The sequence below is a fragment of the Micromesistius poutassou genome (genome assembly GCF_964030765.1).
Source record: "Micromesistius poutassou genome assembly, chromosome: 22".
Taxonomy (NCBI): Eukaryota; Metazoa; Chordata; class Actinopteri; order Gadiformes; family Gadidae; genus Micromesistius; species Micromesistius poutassou.
In genome coordinates this window covers 5,105,092-5,120,777 of record NC_140292.1, presented here as the reverse complement: position 1 = coordinate 5,120,777, position 15,686 = coordinate 5,105,092, and the positions used below count along the sequence as shown (strand labels likewise).

Sequence of the window (15,686 nt, the reverse complement as noted above, 5' to 3'; positions counted from 1 at the left end):
CATGTGTGTGGTCAACCAGTCTCTCACTGAATCGACCTGGGTTAGGGTCCATGTCCCGTCCATCTCTAAAGACAAGACGGATGGACACGCACTAGTCACTGAAACAATAGTGCTAGACCAGGCAGGAGAGAAGAGTGGCATGTCTGAAGCGATGAGGCAAAGAGTTGATCAATAGGCCTTTCATAGTGAAACCCAGTATGGAACCAGGGATGTGGAACAAAAGGTTTTACCCATGCTGTGGATCACAGAACTGGGTCACAGGAAAATACAGCATTGTTCCGCTGTATATCCCCGGCTGGGGGTCTGCGTGCGAGTTAGCTTTTTTATTTTTCCATACATGTCACTAATGTGTAGTGTTGGTGCATTTCAAAAGAATTAAAAGCAGACTTCTGCAAAAAGAAAACCTGTCCCCACCCTTATTTAGGAACTTTCTTTACATGGCAACACAGTTTATATATTGTCACATTCCCACCTAACTGGTTTTTAATATTTTACATTTGAGTTGCGGTCAGCTATTGTTTACCACACTGTTCTAATGTAATTTGAGTTTTAAGTTAGTCTAATGGTTCTATGTAAATGTGTTAGACTACTGGCCACTGCTGAAGAGCCGAATGCATGCGAACCATGTGACTGAATCAAAGCACAATGTAATCAAAATGAGAACCATGAGACTGAATCAAAGCACAATGTGATCAAAATGAGAACCATGAGACTGAATCAAAGAAAGCACAATGTGATCAAAATAAGACTCAATTCCACGTTGGCCGACCAAAGATTGCTGATTTCACCCTTTGTTAGCCTGCCATCCCCAGAAAGAAAAATTGCATGTGTATTAGTCTGGAACCATTCAGTGAATTTCTGATCTCCATTGGTCACGATTAGATAGGCCAATCAGAGCAACACAATGTAATACATCAGCCACCGGCATCTTGGTTTTCCAGAAGTTGCCTAAAGTGCGCTTCCAGAGGTACAGACGTATCAAACCCGTCCTATATTAAATAAACTTGTGATTGAGCCGACCAGGCCAGTTCTGCTGGAAACCGTTCTGAACGGGAGGGGGGCCAGACGCATATGCTCAGGCAAATAAAACTTGAGCTTGCGGTTTGTTTGGTTCCCAGGCTAGCTTTAAGGGCTTGCTAAGTGATATTCAGAGTTCAAACATTTTCCAGGATGTGTAACTAGGAAGTGTTAGCTTAGTGGATGGGTGATTACTTGTTACAATTGTTTAATAAAATTCATTCACTCACAACCACCAGGCAGATGGTCTTTTTTTCACAGGTTTCTGTCTTATCCAAGTTGTTTGGGGGGGGGGGGGAATTATACTAATAACAATTTTTCAAATGACCCAATTACATTTTATGGCCAGTTCGTGAATAATTAAATAACACAATAGATTGATTCCATTTGATTGATTTATTGCAATAAAGATGTACAAAGTATTGATTATCATCAATGTTAGAAAAAGCCATGACATATCCATGTAATGTTATCCATGTCAACAGTACAGCGTATCAAAACATGACTGTTTCAACTGCCTGGGTGGTTCCCAGCCCCTGCAGTGGGACGGCAGGGGAATACACCTTTGAACTGTGGATGCCATCATAGCTTTTCTTCCAAGGTATTTCAAGATTAATACAGACTGAAGGGAAAAAGACTGAAGACAAATTTGAAAGGCAAAACAAACCAACATGCAAATAAATTTCAAACCAAAACCAATATATATAAGAAAGAAAAATTGTAAAATTATACTAAATGAAACAATGTAAAATAAATACCATGTGCTATATAATTGAAACTCCCTTCATTTATGCATGTCCACTACGAAGCATATTTACAGGTATATCGTGTTTGCAGTGTTTACTAGAAAGTGACGGTCATGAGAAAAATGGTTGATTAATTAGATTCTACATTCCACATGATGGCTCATTATCAACAGATGAGAGGAGGAGAGCTTCGATGGAAAGAATGGCAAATGACAAAACAAAAAATTAAGAAGAACCGCAAAAAACATTGCATGGATGACACAACCGCAGGTTGATATTTGGTTCTGAAAAAAACAACGCACAGTAGTAACAGTAGTAGTAGTAGTGTCGGTCTGGCTTAGTACAAGAGCGCTACGGTCAATCAAGTACCTTTGCCTCAATGCACGTTTTCAGTCTATATATATATATATATTCATGACGAAACAATGCACACAAACACGACATTATTTGGTTTGACATATATAATCGTGTTTAATAATACATATCAAAGACAACGATTTCCCCCTTCAGCTTCAAGTACCTCACAGCTGACATCGTCTTGGTTATGCAAGTGTGTGTATGGAGTTAAATATACAAGTATAGTAGTAAGTAACCCGTGTTTTTTTCTTTTGTTTCATTTGTGTGTTAATGTCACTTTGTAACAATGTTGGCGGATGAGTGTCACTGCACAGATCCTTTAAGACCCTGTTGATTATTTTTAACAAAATAAAAGCGCTTACATTCCTCCACATCCTTTAAAATGTGTTTTATTACATTCGTATCCTCTGGACACAGACACAGAATGGTGGGATGTGGTCGTAACGTATGGCAGTTTATACATTGAACTCCCCAAAACACAGCAGTTGATTCCAAATAGGCCTGGAACTGATCCCCCCTCTCTAAAAACGTCCTCCATTATCAAAGTATGTGCTCGGAATCTTCCATTGGTTAATGAAACAGTTGCTCCCACTTCAAACTGTGACACATCATATTGATTGCATATAAGAAAAAGGGGCCTAAATGTAGATCGAATAATATATAATAAAATCTATGGAGAATAGGGAAAGAAGAAAATAAAATCAAAAAATAAAGTCTTAACGAATACAGTATTTTTGTTTTAGGCTACTGATATACTAGGCTACTTTTTTTTTTTTTAAGATCCAAGTCACTCCAAAAAAAAAAAAAAAAAAAAAAAAAATCGTATGAATCAATTCACTTGGTGGAAATCTGAAGTTCAACTCACCAGACGTTTTTCCACCCCGAGGAGTGGAAATAAGTCTGTTCCGCCTTCCGTGTACGGGTACACCACTAGCTCATGTGCATAGAGGTATATCTTCAGAAGCAACCTCTCCAAACATTCCGGCTTCCACAAACACATTCTTCTCTTTCCAGCGTGCACAACATTAAATGTGCCATTTTAATACAGACAATCCACCCATTCTATACCTCAGAGGAATGGTCAGACAGACGTCGTAATGAGACGACGGAAAAAAAACAGCCGTACTCAAACAGTGAACTAGCGTGTGGGCGAGAATGGCAGCGATGGAAACGCTGTTCGATGCCGTGGTCTACAGTAAATGAGTTAATAGCATTCAACAAAATTAGACTCGATAAGTCGATAAAGCCGAACTTTATAGACAAACAGGCAAGCCTGAAAGGGCAACAAAAAATTGAATAAAAATCACATTCTGGCTGTCCCACTGTAACAGAAACCGTTGAGGTGAACAGACGTGAAATGGAGCTACGCTAAGTAGTATGTACAAACACGCAACCGCTGAACACGCGAGTCACGACACGCCGTGTTCTCCCCTCACACATTAATAATCACTCAGTAACTACAGGAACCTGTTCGTTGAGCCACTATGGCTTATAAGAGAAAAAGCAACTATGAAAGATGTTAATTCTAGCATTAAGGCAAGTTTGTAAGTCAACTGTCCGGATGGAAGGACGCCCCCCCCCTCTTCGAGATCGGGGGACATAACGTTAAAGGAACGAACGCTGAATGAACTCAATGGTATTTACAAGCAGCTATGTGGCGGCGTGTGAGATTATCAGGCGTGTGTGTGTGTGTGTGTGACTTCGGTGGTTCCTGACACGGCAGGACCTTTCATTTGTCCGACCTTCTTTGAGCTCCTCCTAACGGCCCAACGTCAGGAGCCCACACGGGGCCCTTCTGTTGGGATTAGTGCACCGAGAATTGACCCATTTTATTAGACAGTATTTTAAAATAAAATAAAAAAGGGAAGACTTAAAACTGGATAAAAATCGACTTTGAAAAAAATAAACAAGAAATCGATTAGGATAAGGAAGAGAAATCAGACAGGGAGAGGGGGGGAAGCTATTCAGGAGATTAATTGGACACTCTTCACTAAAGTCATGCAAGCCACTCATAAATACAACTCTCAAAAAAAAGAAACGCTAAAACTAAAATAAAAATCACATTTTAAACCCAGTTACAAAAGTATGCGTTATCCACCAATACATTTCAACATGGACAGAGATCCATCATTTAAATCAGATTCAACTGGAAGGCACATCCATAAGGCTTTTAAAAAGTGTTTTTTTGGAAAGCATTCTGCATGGTTCTCCCCTCGAAGCTCAAACTATAACACAGTTTATTGCTGCATTACAATAAAAAAAAACGAAGTGGAGAAAACAGAACTGTGACATCAAGATAATCGAAATATGAACGATGTGACACCAACGTTGTGAACAAACCCTCGTCAATACGTGGAACCGTTCCTCTAACTCAATCTGTCTGAGAACATCTCGAGAGACAAACCAACAATGCCTGAGCAAAACTAACCTTCAGTCTCCCCCATCCACCCCCCCTCCCGCCCCAGCCCCCATGTTGAGGGGACTGCGGGGAAAGAACAGAAAAAGTAAAAATCACATTTTTACCAGCTGGGGCCACAGTAGCGAGTGCGGCATCACTGGCGCTGGGTTTTAAATCTTAGTATAACTCAGTAAGTGCGCTCATCATTATTCAAACAAAAACTATTCATATCAATGGCTGCCTTGACCCTACCATGGTTTGGAGTGTACAGTAATTCTATTTATAATATATATATCTATATATATATATATATAGATATATAAATAGTGAACCTTTTGATGCGGTGACGGACACCCCAGGTCTGCTGTGCAGGTGGAGAGTTAGTGTTTTGGGGGTGGAGGTGGCCGGTGTGTTGGGCGGCGGCGGCCCTAGGAGTAGAAGGTGAGCACGCTCTGGTGGTTGCCACGTACTAGCAGGATGGGGGGCAGGTCCTGGGACAGCACCTCCAGCCAGCCCATGTAGAGGGCGCTGGACACCGTGCCCTTCCTGGCCAGCGGCATGCTCCTGTGGGAGGGGGACGGAAAAAGTTTACGTTTATGATGGAGCCCTTTAAAAAACCAACAACAGATGACCAAAGTGCAGTATAATCCAACTATCGAGTTATAAAACAAATCAAATAACATTAAAATGAAAAGCACAAAAAGGGACATACTAGACAATAATACAGCTTATATGGAGTTAAACGCAAGAGAATAGAAATTCGTTTTTAAGAGGGATTTGGGCCTCATTTTATTACTTTTCATTTTATTACATTAATTTTATTCAGCCCCTTCGTTTTATTCACGATCTAAAGCGTCATAAGCTTTAATGAGGAGCGTTCTGCAAGTCTTTATCATCCCCCTCGTCATAATTCCGGTTATTTAATGTACTGCTGGGGCAGGTCCCTTAGTGACTGGCAAGAGGCTGGTCAGTATCAATGTGGACATCAGACTGGAGGTCCACACAATGAGGATGAACACACACACACACACACACACACACACACACACACACACACACACACACACACACACACACACACACACACACACACACACACACACACACACACACACACACACACACACACACTTACATAACGATCAGGTTGGCGGTGCTGGAGTGTTCCTTGAGCAGTTCGTTCAGTCGGACCTGGCGATTTGTCTGAGGGGGCGGGGAACAAAAAGAGAAAATAACATTTGAGCGGTAAGACATCAAGGGGTTTATAAATGATATAACTTCATTTAAAGACATTAAGAAGTTAAACCTTTATTGTGTTCTTGGTGACGACTAACACACTCCTGACTAGTCTTAAAAAAAGAACGTTGATAATGTAGTGTGTACAATACACATTTTCGAAATACCACTTTTTAAGGTCGCGCAAAGAATAAATAAAAGTATTTTCAGCCGTCAATAAGCCACACTACAACTACTACATTTCCCCCAACCATTTAGTTCATAAACAGCTATTTAAAAAACAGCACCACAATGAAACAAACCCTCCACAGAGGACAACAATGGCAGGAGACGACGTTCCCGCCAGCAGCTCTATAAATGTGGAATCCTCCTCAAGGGGATACCAACTATGTGTCATGTTCGGCCATGTCAAACAGCATTCCGTAGTCGGGCAGATCTCCATCACAATGGACGGGTTACGAGGCTGCTTTCACGACACGGAGGGAGACAGACGGGCGGGGAGAGGTTTACCTGTGGTACGTGTGTGTGTGTCTGTATGTATGTATGTATGTATGTATGTATGTATGTATGTATGTATGTATGTATGTATGTATGTATGTATGTATGTATGTATGTATGTATGTATGTATGTATGTATGTATGTATGTATGTATGTATGTATGTATGTATGTATGTATGTATGTATGTATGTATGTATGTATGTATGTATGTATGTATGTATGTATGTATGTATGTATGTATGAGTGTGTGTGTGTGTGTGTGTGTGTGTGTGTGTGTGTGTGTGTGTGTGTGTGTGTGTGTGTGTGTGTGTGTGTGTGTGTGTGTGTGTGTGTGTGTGTGTGTGTGTGTGTACCTTGGCGCGGTACAGCTCCAGCTCGTTGTCGGTGATCCTCCAGGGCTCGCTGTTCTTCAGCCGCTCCGCTGCCTCCTGCTCCATGTCGTCCTCCTTCAGCCGGTACGGCTCGATCAGGTCCTCGAACGCAGTAATGCTGCAGCGCAACCATGACAACCACAAGTGTTACAGCTCCTCCATCCTCATGAGGAAGAGGCCTCATTCACAACATCGGTGAAACCACAAATTAAGGGTTTAATTACAAATGTAAGCAATAACATTCAGAAAAAATACAGGTGTATGAATTATTAAAGCGATTAAGATATGCCACATGGTGATAACATTTTAAATGCAACATATTAACTACTTTATTTTGGCAAATAAATAGTTATGTTGCTATGTTCTGTAAATGTCAGTACTTCTATGACAGCCCTCTCTTCTCTCTACTGCCCTCTGTGGGAATACAGTGAACTGAAGGTCATTCACATTTCCTGTTCTTATGCACACAGCCACCGTGTGCGCACACATAGCCATATCACTAATGGACTGTCCTGGTGACTATGACTTTCAGTGGAGCTATGTCAAATATTTCCTTAACAACCCAACCATAGGGAAAAGGGCTTTCTTCAACCATCTCACCTCTCCTTCTTGGGCTTGGTGTTGATGTCCCCCAGGACAGTGATGTCAGAGAAGTCGATCCGGAACTTGCTGAGGAGGGTCGCCATGCTGAACAGGGAAAAAAAACACTTGTAGTTGACACTTGATACAAGATCACCCGTGGAAATAAATACTGGACCGTTCTCTCACTATAGTAGTAACTTCTACTAAGAAAAGGTGTATATGGTTTTGAGTGAACAAAAACAACTTGACTGCTCAATTCAAAGTGGTATGCCCTGAGTTTCGTATGACTGGTCCTCAGCCAATAGAGGCACTGATGATGTCATCAATGAGCGACCTGCCGCCAGTCAATAAGCCAAGAGGGAGTATCTGCCACTAACCATATGGCCATACACAGAGAACCCACTCTTCCAATCTTTTTCAACAACCATCTTGGCGGTAGTCTTTTAACAAAGTCTAGCTGTTAGTCTGAGAACTAAACAGGAAAACTAGTAAAATGTACTATATTAACATTATTGACTTTAATGATACCATTTAGGGCGCAGCTTGTAAAGAGATGCATATTAGGCATCCATCAACAACAAAAATGTGACGGGGGACAGCTGTGTTGGACAATCAGAGAAAGAATCCAAAGTGTGTGTTTGTCTGTGAGAGGGAGAGAGATTGAAAGACAGACATCAAAGAGCCAATGCAGTCAGACAGCTCTTCAATGGGCTCCAGGAGCCTAATGAGTGCCAGGAAGACGTTCCCTAAGCTATTACACTTCAACCGGCCCCGCTGTGTTGATATAAACTCTGATGGCTTAATGGACTGCTGCAGCTTGGGCCAAGTTCAGAACCTTCCATCAGCGTGATGCAGCAGGAGCCCGGATTAGCCCGGCTGTCCACCCATGTCCAGGTTTTCATTGGACGGCCAGCGAAGTGACAAGTAGAGATTTGTGTTTGGGCTTTCCACTGACTAGAGACGACTGTGGCCACCAGTCAAGACACCAGTCCCCAGTAATTGGTTCCTGCACCCTTACATCCACATGAGGTTTGGGGTAGCCAGAACCTGCTTGTCTGGAGCCAACTGGAACAGCTAAGGTCACTGCTTGTGCCCATTCTGGCGATGTGTGCAACACTAGCAGTGCCATCAATACTGCTTGCCACTAGCACCGTTAGTGGTTGCTAGCAAACACAGCTCGCTGCTAGCAACACTGGCTATACTAGCAACAATGTTTGCCAGTAGCACACTGGTGGGTCCTCGCAACGCTAGCAGGTGCTAGCGACACTTGTGGGTGTTAGCAACAACAGCCGTTGTTAGTACCACCTGCCACTGCTAGCAACACTAGCCGCTGCTATCACACTAGGCTACCATGTGATGAATTGTGGCGTGTGTCTGTGGAAGTGAAAGTTTACAGAACTTACACTCTGCGGTCGTGGTCAATCCTGTTGATCTTGCCGCCGATGAATACTCGGATCTTGCAGTCCTTCCACCTCTTCTTGTTGATCAACAGGTAGGGGATCAACAGAGTCAGGCCTGGTGGAGGACAAACAGAGACAACGTTAAAGCCGCTAATCTTTCCTGCTGCCGTCAGTTTGTTAGGATGGGTCCTTCAGATGGGTGTAGCAACACAGGACTCAAACATAAGGAGGTCCATTATTTGCATGATAAATCATCATGCGGTCATGATTTGTGTTTTTATGGCTTTTATCTTGATGAAGTAAAGGGACGAGCACTCGCCTCACTCAACATCTTTAATCACTTACATTAGGTTTAAACCTTGTAATGTAACATTTCCACTACAACTTTACGTCAAAATGTAATTTCTCTATACAGGCTAAAGCTTATAAGCCCAAGTTTTGTATGGGCCATGTATGTGTCTGTCGAAGGTGGTTTGGTTTATACTTTAGAAACTAAGTTGGCAGATTTCTGCAGTAAAAGTGCAGCATTGAGCAATGCTTATTTTCACATAAACCAATAGTTTTTAGAAATAGAAAACTGAAACAAAGCATAAATAAAATGTATATAATTTACAGTATTGTTACATGCATATTATATTGTTGTACATAAATCAGCCCAGTATACATTTGTGTCGTTTCCAACGATTTGGCCAACAAATACCCATTGCCAAAATTAGTTAACAAATGGTCAACGATAGATAGTTAACAATTTATTGGTCGCCATGTTGGGCCAATTTGGCTTGCCTACGAGTGGTTCTCACCTCCGTCATCAAACAGCCACCAAACATCCACGGTGCCCTTGCCCTGCTTCTTCTGGAACTGCTGGCTGGCCTCCAGTAACCTCTGGTCGGACACGTTCAGCGGCATGGTCGGGCTCTTCTTGTCTGGAGGGATGCCAAGCACACGTCACACAGCAGAACGGGCCAGGACATTCTGAGTCTCCCTCACCCACGTACACACCAATGTTTAAATAACAACATCTGGAAATATCTGAATTAATAAGCTATAACTTGGAAATTGGTTGGCTTTTAACAAAAAAAGTAAACATTGTCGTAACAAATACCAATTTAAAGAGGCCATTTCCCAAAATGTTGCATGCCATTTGTATGATGTAAATGATGGACTAGAAATAGCGTTCAATTGCCCTATTCAACAATAAATACACTTTGTTTTAATTTGCAAGGAAGATCAATAAGACCGAATTAGAAAGCTAGTGATTAAGTCCTTAAACCAAGCAATCTACAGATGACTCCCATGGGAGATGAAAGGGTGTTCACGCAGACGAGCAGAGACTTTGAAGATCTCTCAAGAGACGAAGGCACACCACAACACCCCATAAAAATAAATTCATTCCACTTAGGACTAGTCGAACACAGAATATCCCACTGCTTCCGGAGGAGCGCTACAAGCGAGAAGCTAAACACGGATACAGAAGACAGAAAGATATCAGGAGGGGGAGACAAGCTTCCTCGGAGAGGAGACTAGTTGGAATGCCGGAAACACTAAGCAGAGAGAGAAAGGAGACGTAAGACAGAGAGAGCCAGACGTACACTCCCAGGAACAAGTCATGTTAAGTGTCAGGTGACAGAGACAAAGGGTGGTAGGATTTGCAAGAAGTCTGTTTGGTTTTGGACCGGCAAGGAGCTATTTCAAACCGGAGTTGAGATGAAGCAAAGAGGAAGAGAAGCAAGAGAGAGAGGGAGAGACACACGTGGTCGATATTAGAAATCCACACGAAAAAGGAAAAAAGGCTTGAAAATAAACAAAAAAAACGGAATATCCTGCCTTTTCCCAATAGTGGCTGTGTCGGAGCTTTGCCGTCATCATCTTCATCTGTGCAATGGAAAAAAGTGAGACAAAACAAGGCACAAACAGAAAAACAAGAGAATGGGTGGTTAACATTTGATTGATGTTGCTGTGATAAATAATAAATACAAAATCATAAAGCCGGCGCGTGACACCTTCAAAAGAAAAATGAGAAATATAAAAAAAATATGGAATTGGAAAACTGTCCGATTTTTTTCCATCAGCGTCGAGTGGAAACTGGAGCATTTCTGTTAAAATTCACCCAGGATATCTAGATTTCTGACACGCTCATGAGCCAAGGCAATAGAAAGTCCCGCCAATTCCTTCTTATGAGCAAAATCAAAGTGGATTGGCTGCAGTGCGATGTTCCTGCTCGCAGAGTGTCATTTTTCCAACGGGCTCGAAAGGTTTACTGAGAGAAGGTGAGACGAGGCCATGACGGTGTGGAAAATTACCTCACTATGGGAGCTCTGGACGCTCCTCAACACATTCAATTAAGTGTTTTTCTCTGTGCCCGGTTCTTTTATTTATTTTTTTCCAATAAAACATCAATACTACACCACACACGGCCGCACATACAACAGACACACTGTTACTCTCCATGCAGGGATTTCTGTATGTGTCAGCGGATTTCTAGTGAATAAAGGCCAGGGCAGCAGAGGCCCTGCGTTGGAAGGAGAACAGGAGGTCAGCGACGGATGTATGGGACAACTCTCCAAACAGCTTCTCACACAATGTGGGAACAGCAGATGTGATTTGCGGGCTTAGGGTCTCGTGGGAGGAACATACACACATGCACGTGGGATGTGCGCTTGCACACTTGTGTACAAATAGAAAGCGTGCAGAACGCGTAAACATTGCACAGGGACGCACACAGGGGCCCACAGACACACAGGACGGACGCACACACACATAAAGACACACAGACACACACACATCTGTGACCTGACGCACTCAACTCTGTGGGATGTGAAAGATTACAGCCCAGAGTGGTAACTTCCTGTCAGAGGAGCATGTGTTTGTTTGGGAGTGCAAACAGAACGAACACATGCTACCGAGCAGCACTTTAAAGGGCCAATAGATCTTTGGTCTTCTCCCATGGTTACGACGGCACTGTGAGAGAGACGTTGTTGGTGGCCCTGAGATGACGTTTTGTTTGTATCGTAATGGAAGGCTGCAAACCTTTTTGAACGGCCGGGCTGTTCTGGAGACTTGTGGCCTTGGAGGAGAGTTTGGAGGAGTCTCCGTCAGAGTCCTTGCTCATGTCTATGGACACCACGACGTCCTTCACCGCGGAGGTCTTCTCCTGAGACGACAGCAGCTCGTCTGGGAGAGAACACGCAAAGGGTTAAATACGGCCAAAAGCAAAGGGCCAGAGAGAGAAAGGCCATTTATTCATTCTGTATAGGCAGTATGAATACAGTTACACGCAAATCACATCTTGTGTACACGATAAGGGCATACAAAAATACAATTCAGTGTACTATAAATTATGTGCCGTAGCAAACTTTAAAAAAGACAGAGTGAGTGAGTGAGTGAGTGAGTGAGTGAGCGAGCGAGCGTTACCTTGTCCCTGAATGTGTGAGACATCCAGTCCTTCCTTCAGTCGCAGAATGACGGCACCGTACTGGAAGTCAAAGGCATCGCTGAAAAGAAGGAGACATTGTTCAAATGTTGGCCAGTGTCCAGGTTCCACTACGGTCATTATTTATTTAACCTTTTTGAAGACCAGGAGTAGGGTTTCCGACCCCAAAAAAAAAGAATGAAAGAAAACAGTGTAAAACAAAACTGCAGCCACTGCATAGTGCGCTGGATATCAGAGCAACGCAGAGGCGGGGTACCAACAGATTGAAGGATTTTTAATATACCGCAGCCCAATTATGGTTGACCTTCCCTTTCTTTAATGCTATAATCCTCACTGGTTCACACTCACTGGAGACCCGGCTGAATTCCTCAAGGTCACGGTCTCGCATGACTCATTACGGACCGTGTGCGGATAAAAAGGTCAAACGCCGCGCCGCTGAGTGCCTTAATCCCATGCTGGAGAGAGCTCTTCACTAATACATGCCAGGGAGCTCTGTGTGTTTTAACGAGCCCCCCCGTCATGGCGCGATCGACCCGGACGAGCAGCAGCGCTACTCACTGGATCATGTTGATGTAGGTCTCCACGTTCATCATGTCCCCGTCCCGCCAGTCGTTCTTGTAGCCAAACACCAGGGTGTTGGGGCGCAGCCGGCCCAGTCCAGCGGCCTGGGGGGGGGTGGACAGATAATCGTTTAATTAAACCAAAACGCAACGCTTTGATGGCAGACACTAAAACCTTTTGGGATCATTTTTCCGACAGCTGTTTTTAGTTTCATTTATTTATATTTATTTCATTGGTTTTGCTCATGTTTATTTGTCATTGCTGTCATGGAGTGCATTTCCCTCGCTGTTAACTCGTCGTCATTGTAAATGAGGGAAACCTCAATGCCCTACGAGTGTTAATAAAGGTTTGGAATGTAAAAGTCAACATTATTGTTAAGTTGAACTCTGCATATCTTACGCCTATGTCACTAGCAACTCAAGTGCCCCAGCTCAGTCTTATCTTATCGCACGGCTACGTGTGTGGCCGTTTCAAGCTAAATTGCAGTTTAATCTGCCCATTTATCATCCTCTGTGCTTTCGGCTCCAGCGGCCCTCAATGGGCCAAGGCGTCCACACTGTTCGCCCTTTTGTTCCCACAAAGGCAATGAGGCAAACACTATTCCCCCCCCCCCCCCGGACCCCACCATGATGGAACCTCATTAAGCCATCATCCCCTCCCCAAGCAGGGGAGGGGCAGCCGTTTTCCGGTGTGAAGCCAGCCGCTTTCCGGTGTGATCGATGGCCGCTGAGGGGGGGTCTGACCTGCAGCAGATACTGGGTGCCCTGGCGCAGGTCATCGGCGAAGACGGGCGTGTAGAAGGCCTTCGTCTCGTTCCGGAGCAGCCAGCGTTGGAAGCGCGAGTGGTCCGCCGCCAGCTCCTTGAAGTTGGGCCGCCGGGATCCCTGGGGAGCAGGGGGGGGGGGGGGGTTAGGTTTAGGGACGACGCAGACGGCAGTTAGGAAAATAATATCGCTCAATGGAATAGAAATGAAGGAAATAACACATTAGATACACTAGAATCTGTTACCATGTAGGAGGGCGACAGATGACAGACGTGGGTTTAATGGTTTGTTTTGAGAAGAGATTTAAAAGGTAGCACTGTATAATATATGAGAACAAAAATATTTCCTCCAAGACATGAGGAGGAAATAAAAGCTGGGAACTAGATTACGATAACGACCAAAGAGCAAGGCATGTCTGGGGTATGACTCATGTCTTCTTCTCCGTCCGTGCTAATGGCTAGTGCTAGTGCCCAAAGGGGAAGCCGAAAATGAAAAAGGATATTCCCAATTGATGTTGATAAAGTTTAGCCATCTCTTTTGTCCTTTAGAAAGCCTGTGTGTACTCGGTCCAATGTGTTTTTTTACGGGGGGCACATGGGATCAAGTAATTTGGACACTGAGTGCATAATTTTCTGTGGTCGGCTTCTCACCGGTCAGCCACTGATCTGACCCTTAAGTGTGTTAAATGTAGTAAGCATCTCGGAACATCCATAATATAGTCAGCGCTAACCCTAATACATAAATTAGTGATGGCTGGTATTGGCTAATTTGCCTTCAAGAAACGTAATGTGGTTTTGTAAGATAAGCTCAAATTTGAGCATAATTTGTTCCAAAAATGACAACCGACAGCTATTGGCTTGTGAAATGCCAAAGTCTGAATATCAGATTAAGAATTCACTGAGTGATAGTGTTTCCTGCCTCCGCATGAGACACTATCTATTTCTGACTGCTCCTGGCTCAATGCTCACCAATCGGGGCATTGCTCCCCTGATGGTGTGGGGAATTCATCTCGCCTGTCAATCAAAGCTGTAGGGACATGACACTTATTCAGCAAAGAAACTTAAAGAGGGAGGAGACTTCTTTTGGGTCGGTCTCTTCAACCATTTCAAAATGAATATCTGAAACTGTATTGATTGACAACGTCACCTTAATTTTAGTGCAAAACCAGGCTGGATGGGACTTGTTCTGATTCAGTGAGCCTCCACTGTGCAGTCCGGAAGAACGTGCGACTTTGACAGCAATTGTCAAATCAATGTCATTTTCTCAGGAGCACTTGGGTCTGATGAGATCAATTCCCCCAAAGGGATTTTGAGTAAATCTGACTGATGGTTTAAGAGTAGGTGCCGTTTATGTGCAAATGTGAGCATTACCACTTGGCATTTATTCCAATTGACAGACATAATTTGTGGAGCCATTGAACACACTTCTGAAAGTTCCAAGACCCTGGGTCATTCTCAAGAGGACCTTTGATTGATTGAATGTTGCAATCATTTTAAGTAGAATAAGTTCAATAGATAAATAAAACAAATTAATAGCTTTTATTTCAGACACGTCCATAAAGCTTGTGTACCAAATTTTGTGTCATATGGTTATTTAGATTTTTTCCCTCACTGTACAGTAATCAATCCACACGGACCGGATTGGTCAAAGGGCCAAGAATAGTGCCCCCTTATCGGCAAAGTGGTAGGAAACTTGCTGGAGACGTGCTGTGTCTCTCCTGGCTTCACTCAAACATCTGTTAACAACTTGATTTGTCAAATAACCCTGTTTACCAGATTCTGCCAAAGAGCAATCAAGAGTATATGTGCCGTAGCCAAGAAAGTAAACAATGGCAGAAGCAGTTTATCCCAATTTAGCTCAATCCGGTAGCAACAGCAGTAGCAAGAAAGCGCCTCTTCCACCATTTTGGATGATTACGCCATCTTCAACTTCCTCTGCGGACTCTACCACAAGCGTCTGTTCGGATTACTGTGTGAACTCAACTGCTACCACTTTGAGGTACCGCTACCAAAGTGCTACTGCCAATTGTTCACATTTGTAGCGCCAGACACACTAAAATGCTCTTCGTAAGAATCTGTAAAATAAATAAGGCACCAGCAATTTGTACTGATAACATGTTTTAGTGAAGCCAGGCTATTTTCATCCCCAGAATCCAAATTGTCCAACAGCATAAACAGGTTGACTGGTGACATAGCTGTATCTCCATGTCCATTCTGCCCCCCCCCACACTAGCCCTCAGTGCATACACACTGTGCACACCGCCCCTCACCCAAGCCACAACAAGGTGATCCCAAAGATATTCTGTGATGAGTCACCAGGTTGGC

General features: G+C 43.5%; 1 protein-coding gene across 3 annotated transcripts in view; it reads right to left on the bottom strand.

Moving 5' to 3' along the window:
• Nucleotides 1–4,612: 4,612 nt before the first annotated feature.
• slc12a2 (solute carrier family 12 member 2) overlaps nucleotides 4,613–15,686 on the bottom strand; it is a 33,610-nt gene continuing 22,536 nt past the window's right edge. For 2 of the 3 annotated variants that reach the window (XM_084486124.1, XM_084486125.1), the window contains exons 18-28: nucleotides 13,342–13,482; nucleotides 12,596–12,702; nucleotides 12,019–12,098; nucleotides 11,635–11,778; nucleotides 10,432–10,479; nucleotides 9,408–9,530; nucleotides 8,611–8,722; nucleotides 7,226–7,312; nucleotides 6,608–6,743; nucleotides 5,654–5,721; nucleotides 4,613–5,082 (exon numbers count right to left, since the gene is read on the bottom strand). In XM_084486124.1, coding sequence (XP_084342250.1) covers nucleotides 4,947–5,082; nucleotides 5,654–5,721; nucleotides 6,608–6,743; nucleotides 7,226–7,312; nucleotides 8,611–8,722; nucleotides 9,408–9,530; nucleotides 10,432–10,479; nucleotides 11,635–11,778; nucleotides 12,019–12,098; nucleotides 12,596–12,702; nucleotides 13,342–13,482 — 1,182 coding nt within the window. In that variant the 3' untranslated portion in view covers nucleotides 4,613–4,946. The remainder of the gene's footprint in view (nucleotides 5,083–5,653; nucleotides 5,722–6,607; nucleotides 6,744–7,225; nucleotides 7,313–8,610; nucleotides 8,723–9,407; nucleotides 9,531–10,431; nucleotides 10,480–11,634; nucleotides 11,779–12,018; nucleotides 12,099–12,595; nucleotides 12,703–13,341; nucleotides 13,483–15,686) is intronic. The other variant, XM_084486126.1, reaches the window with a different exon arrangement.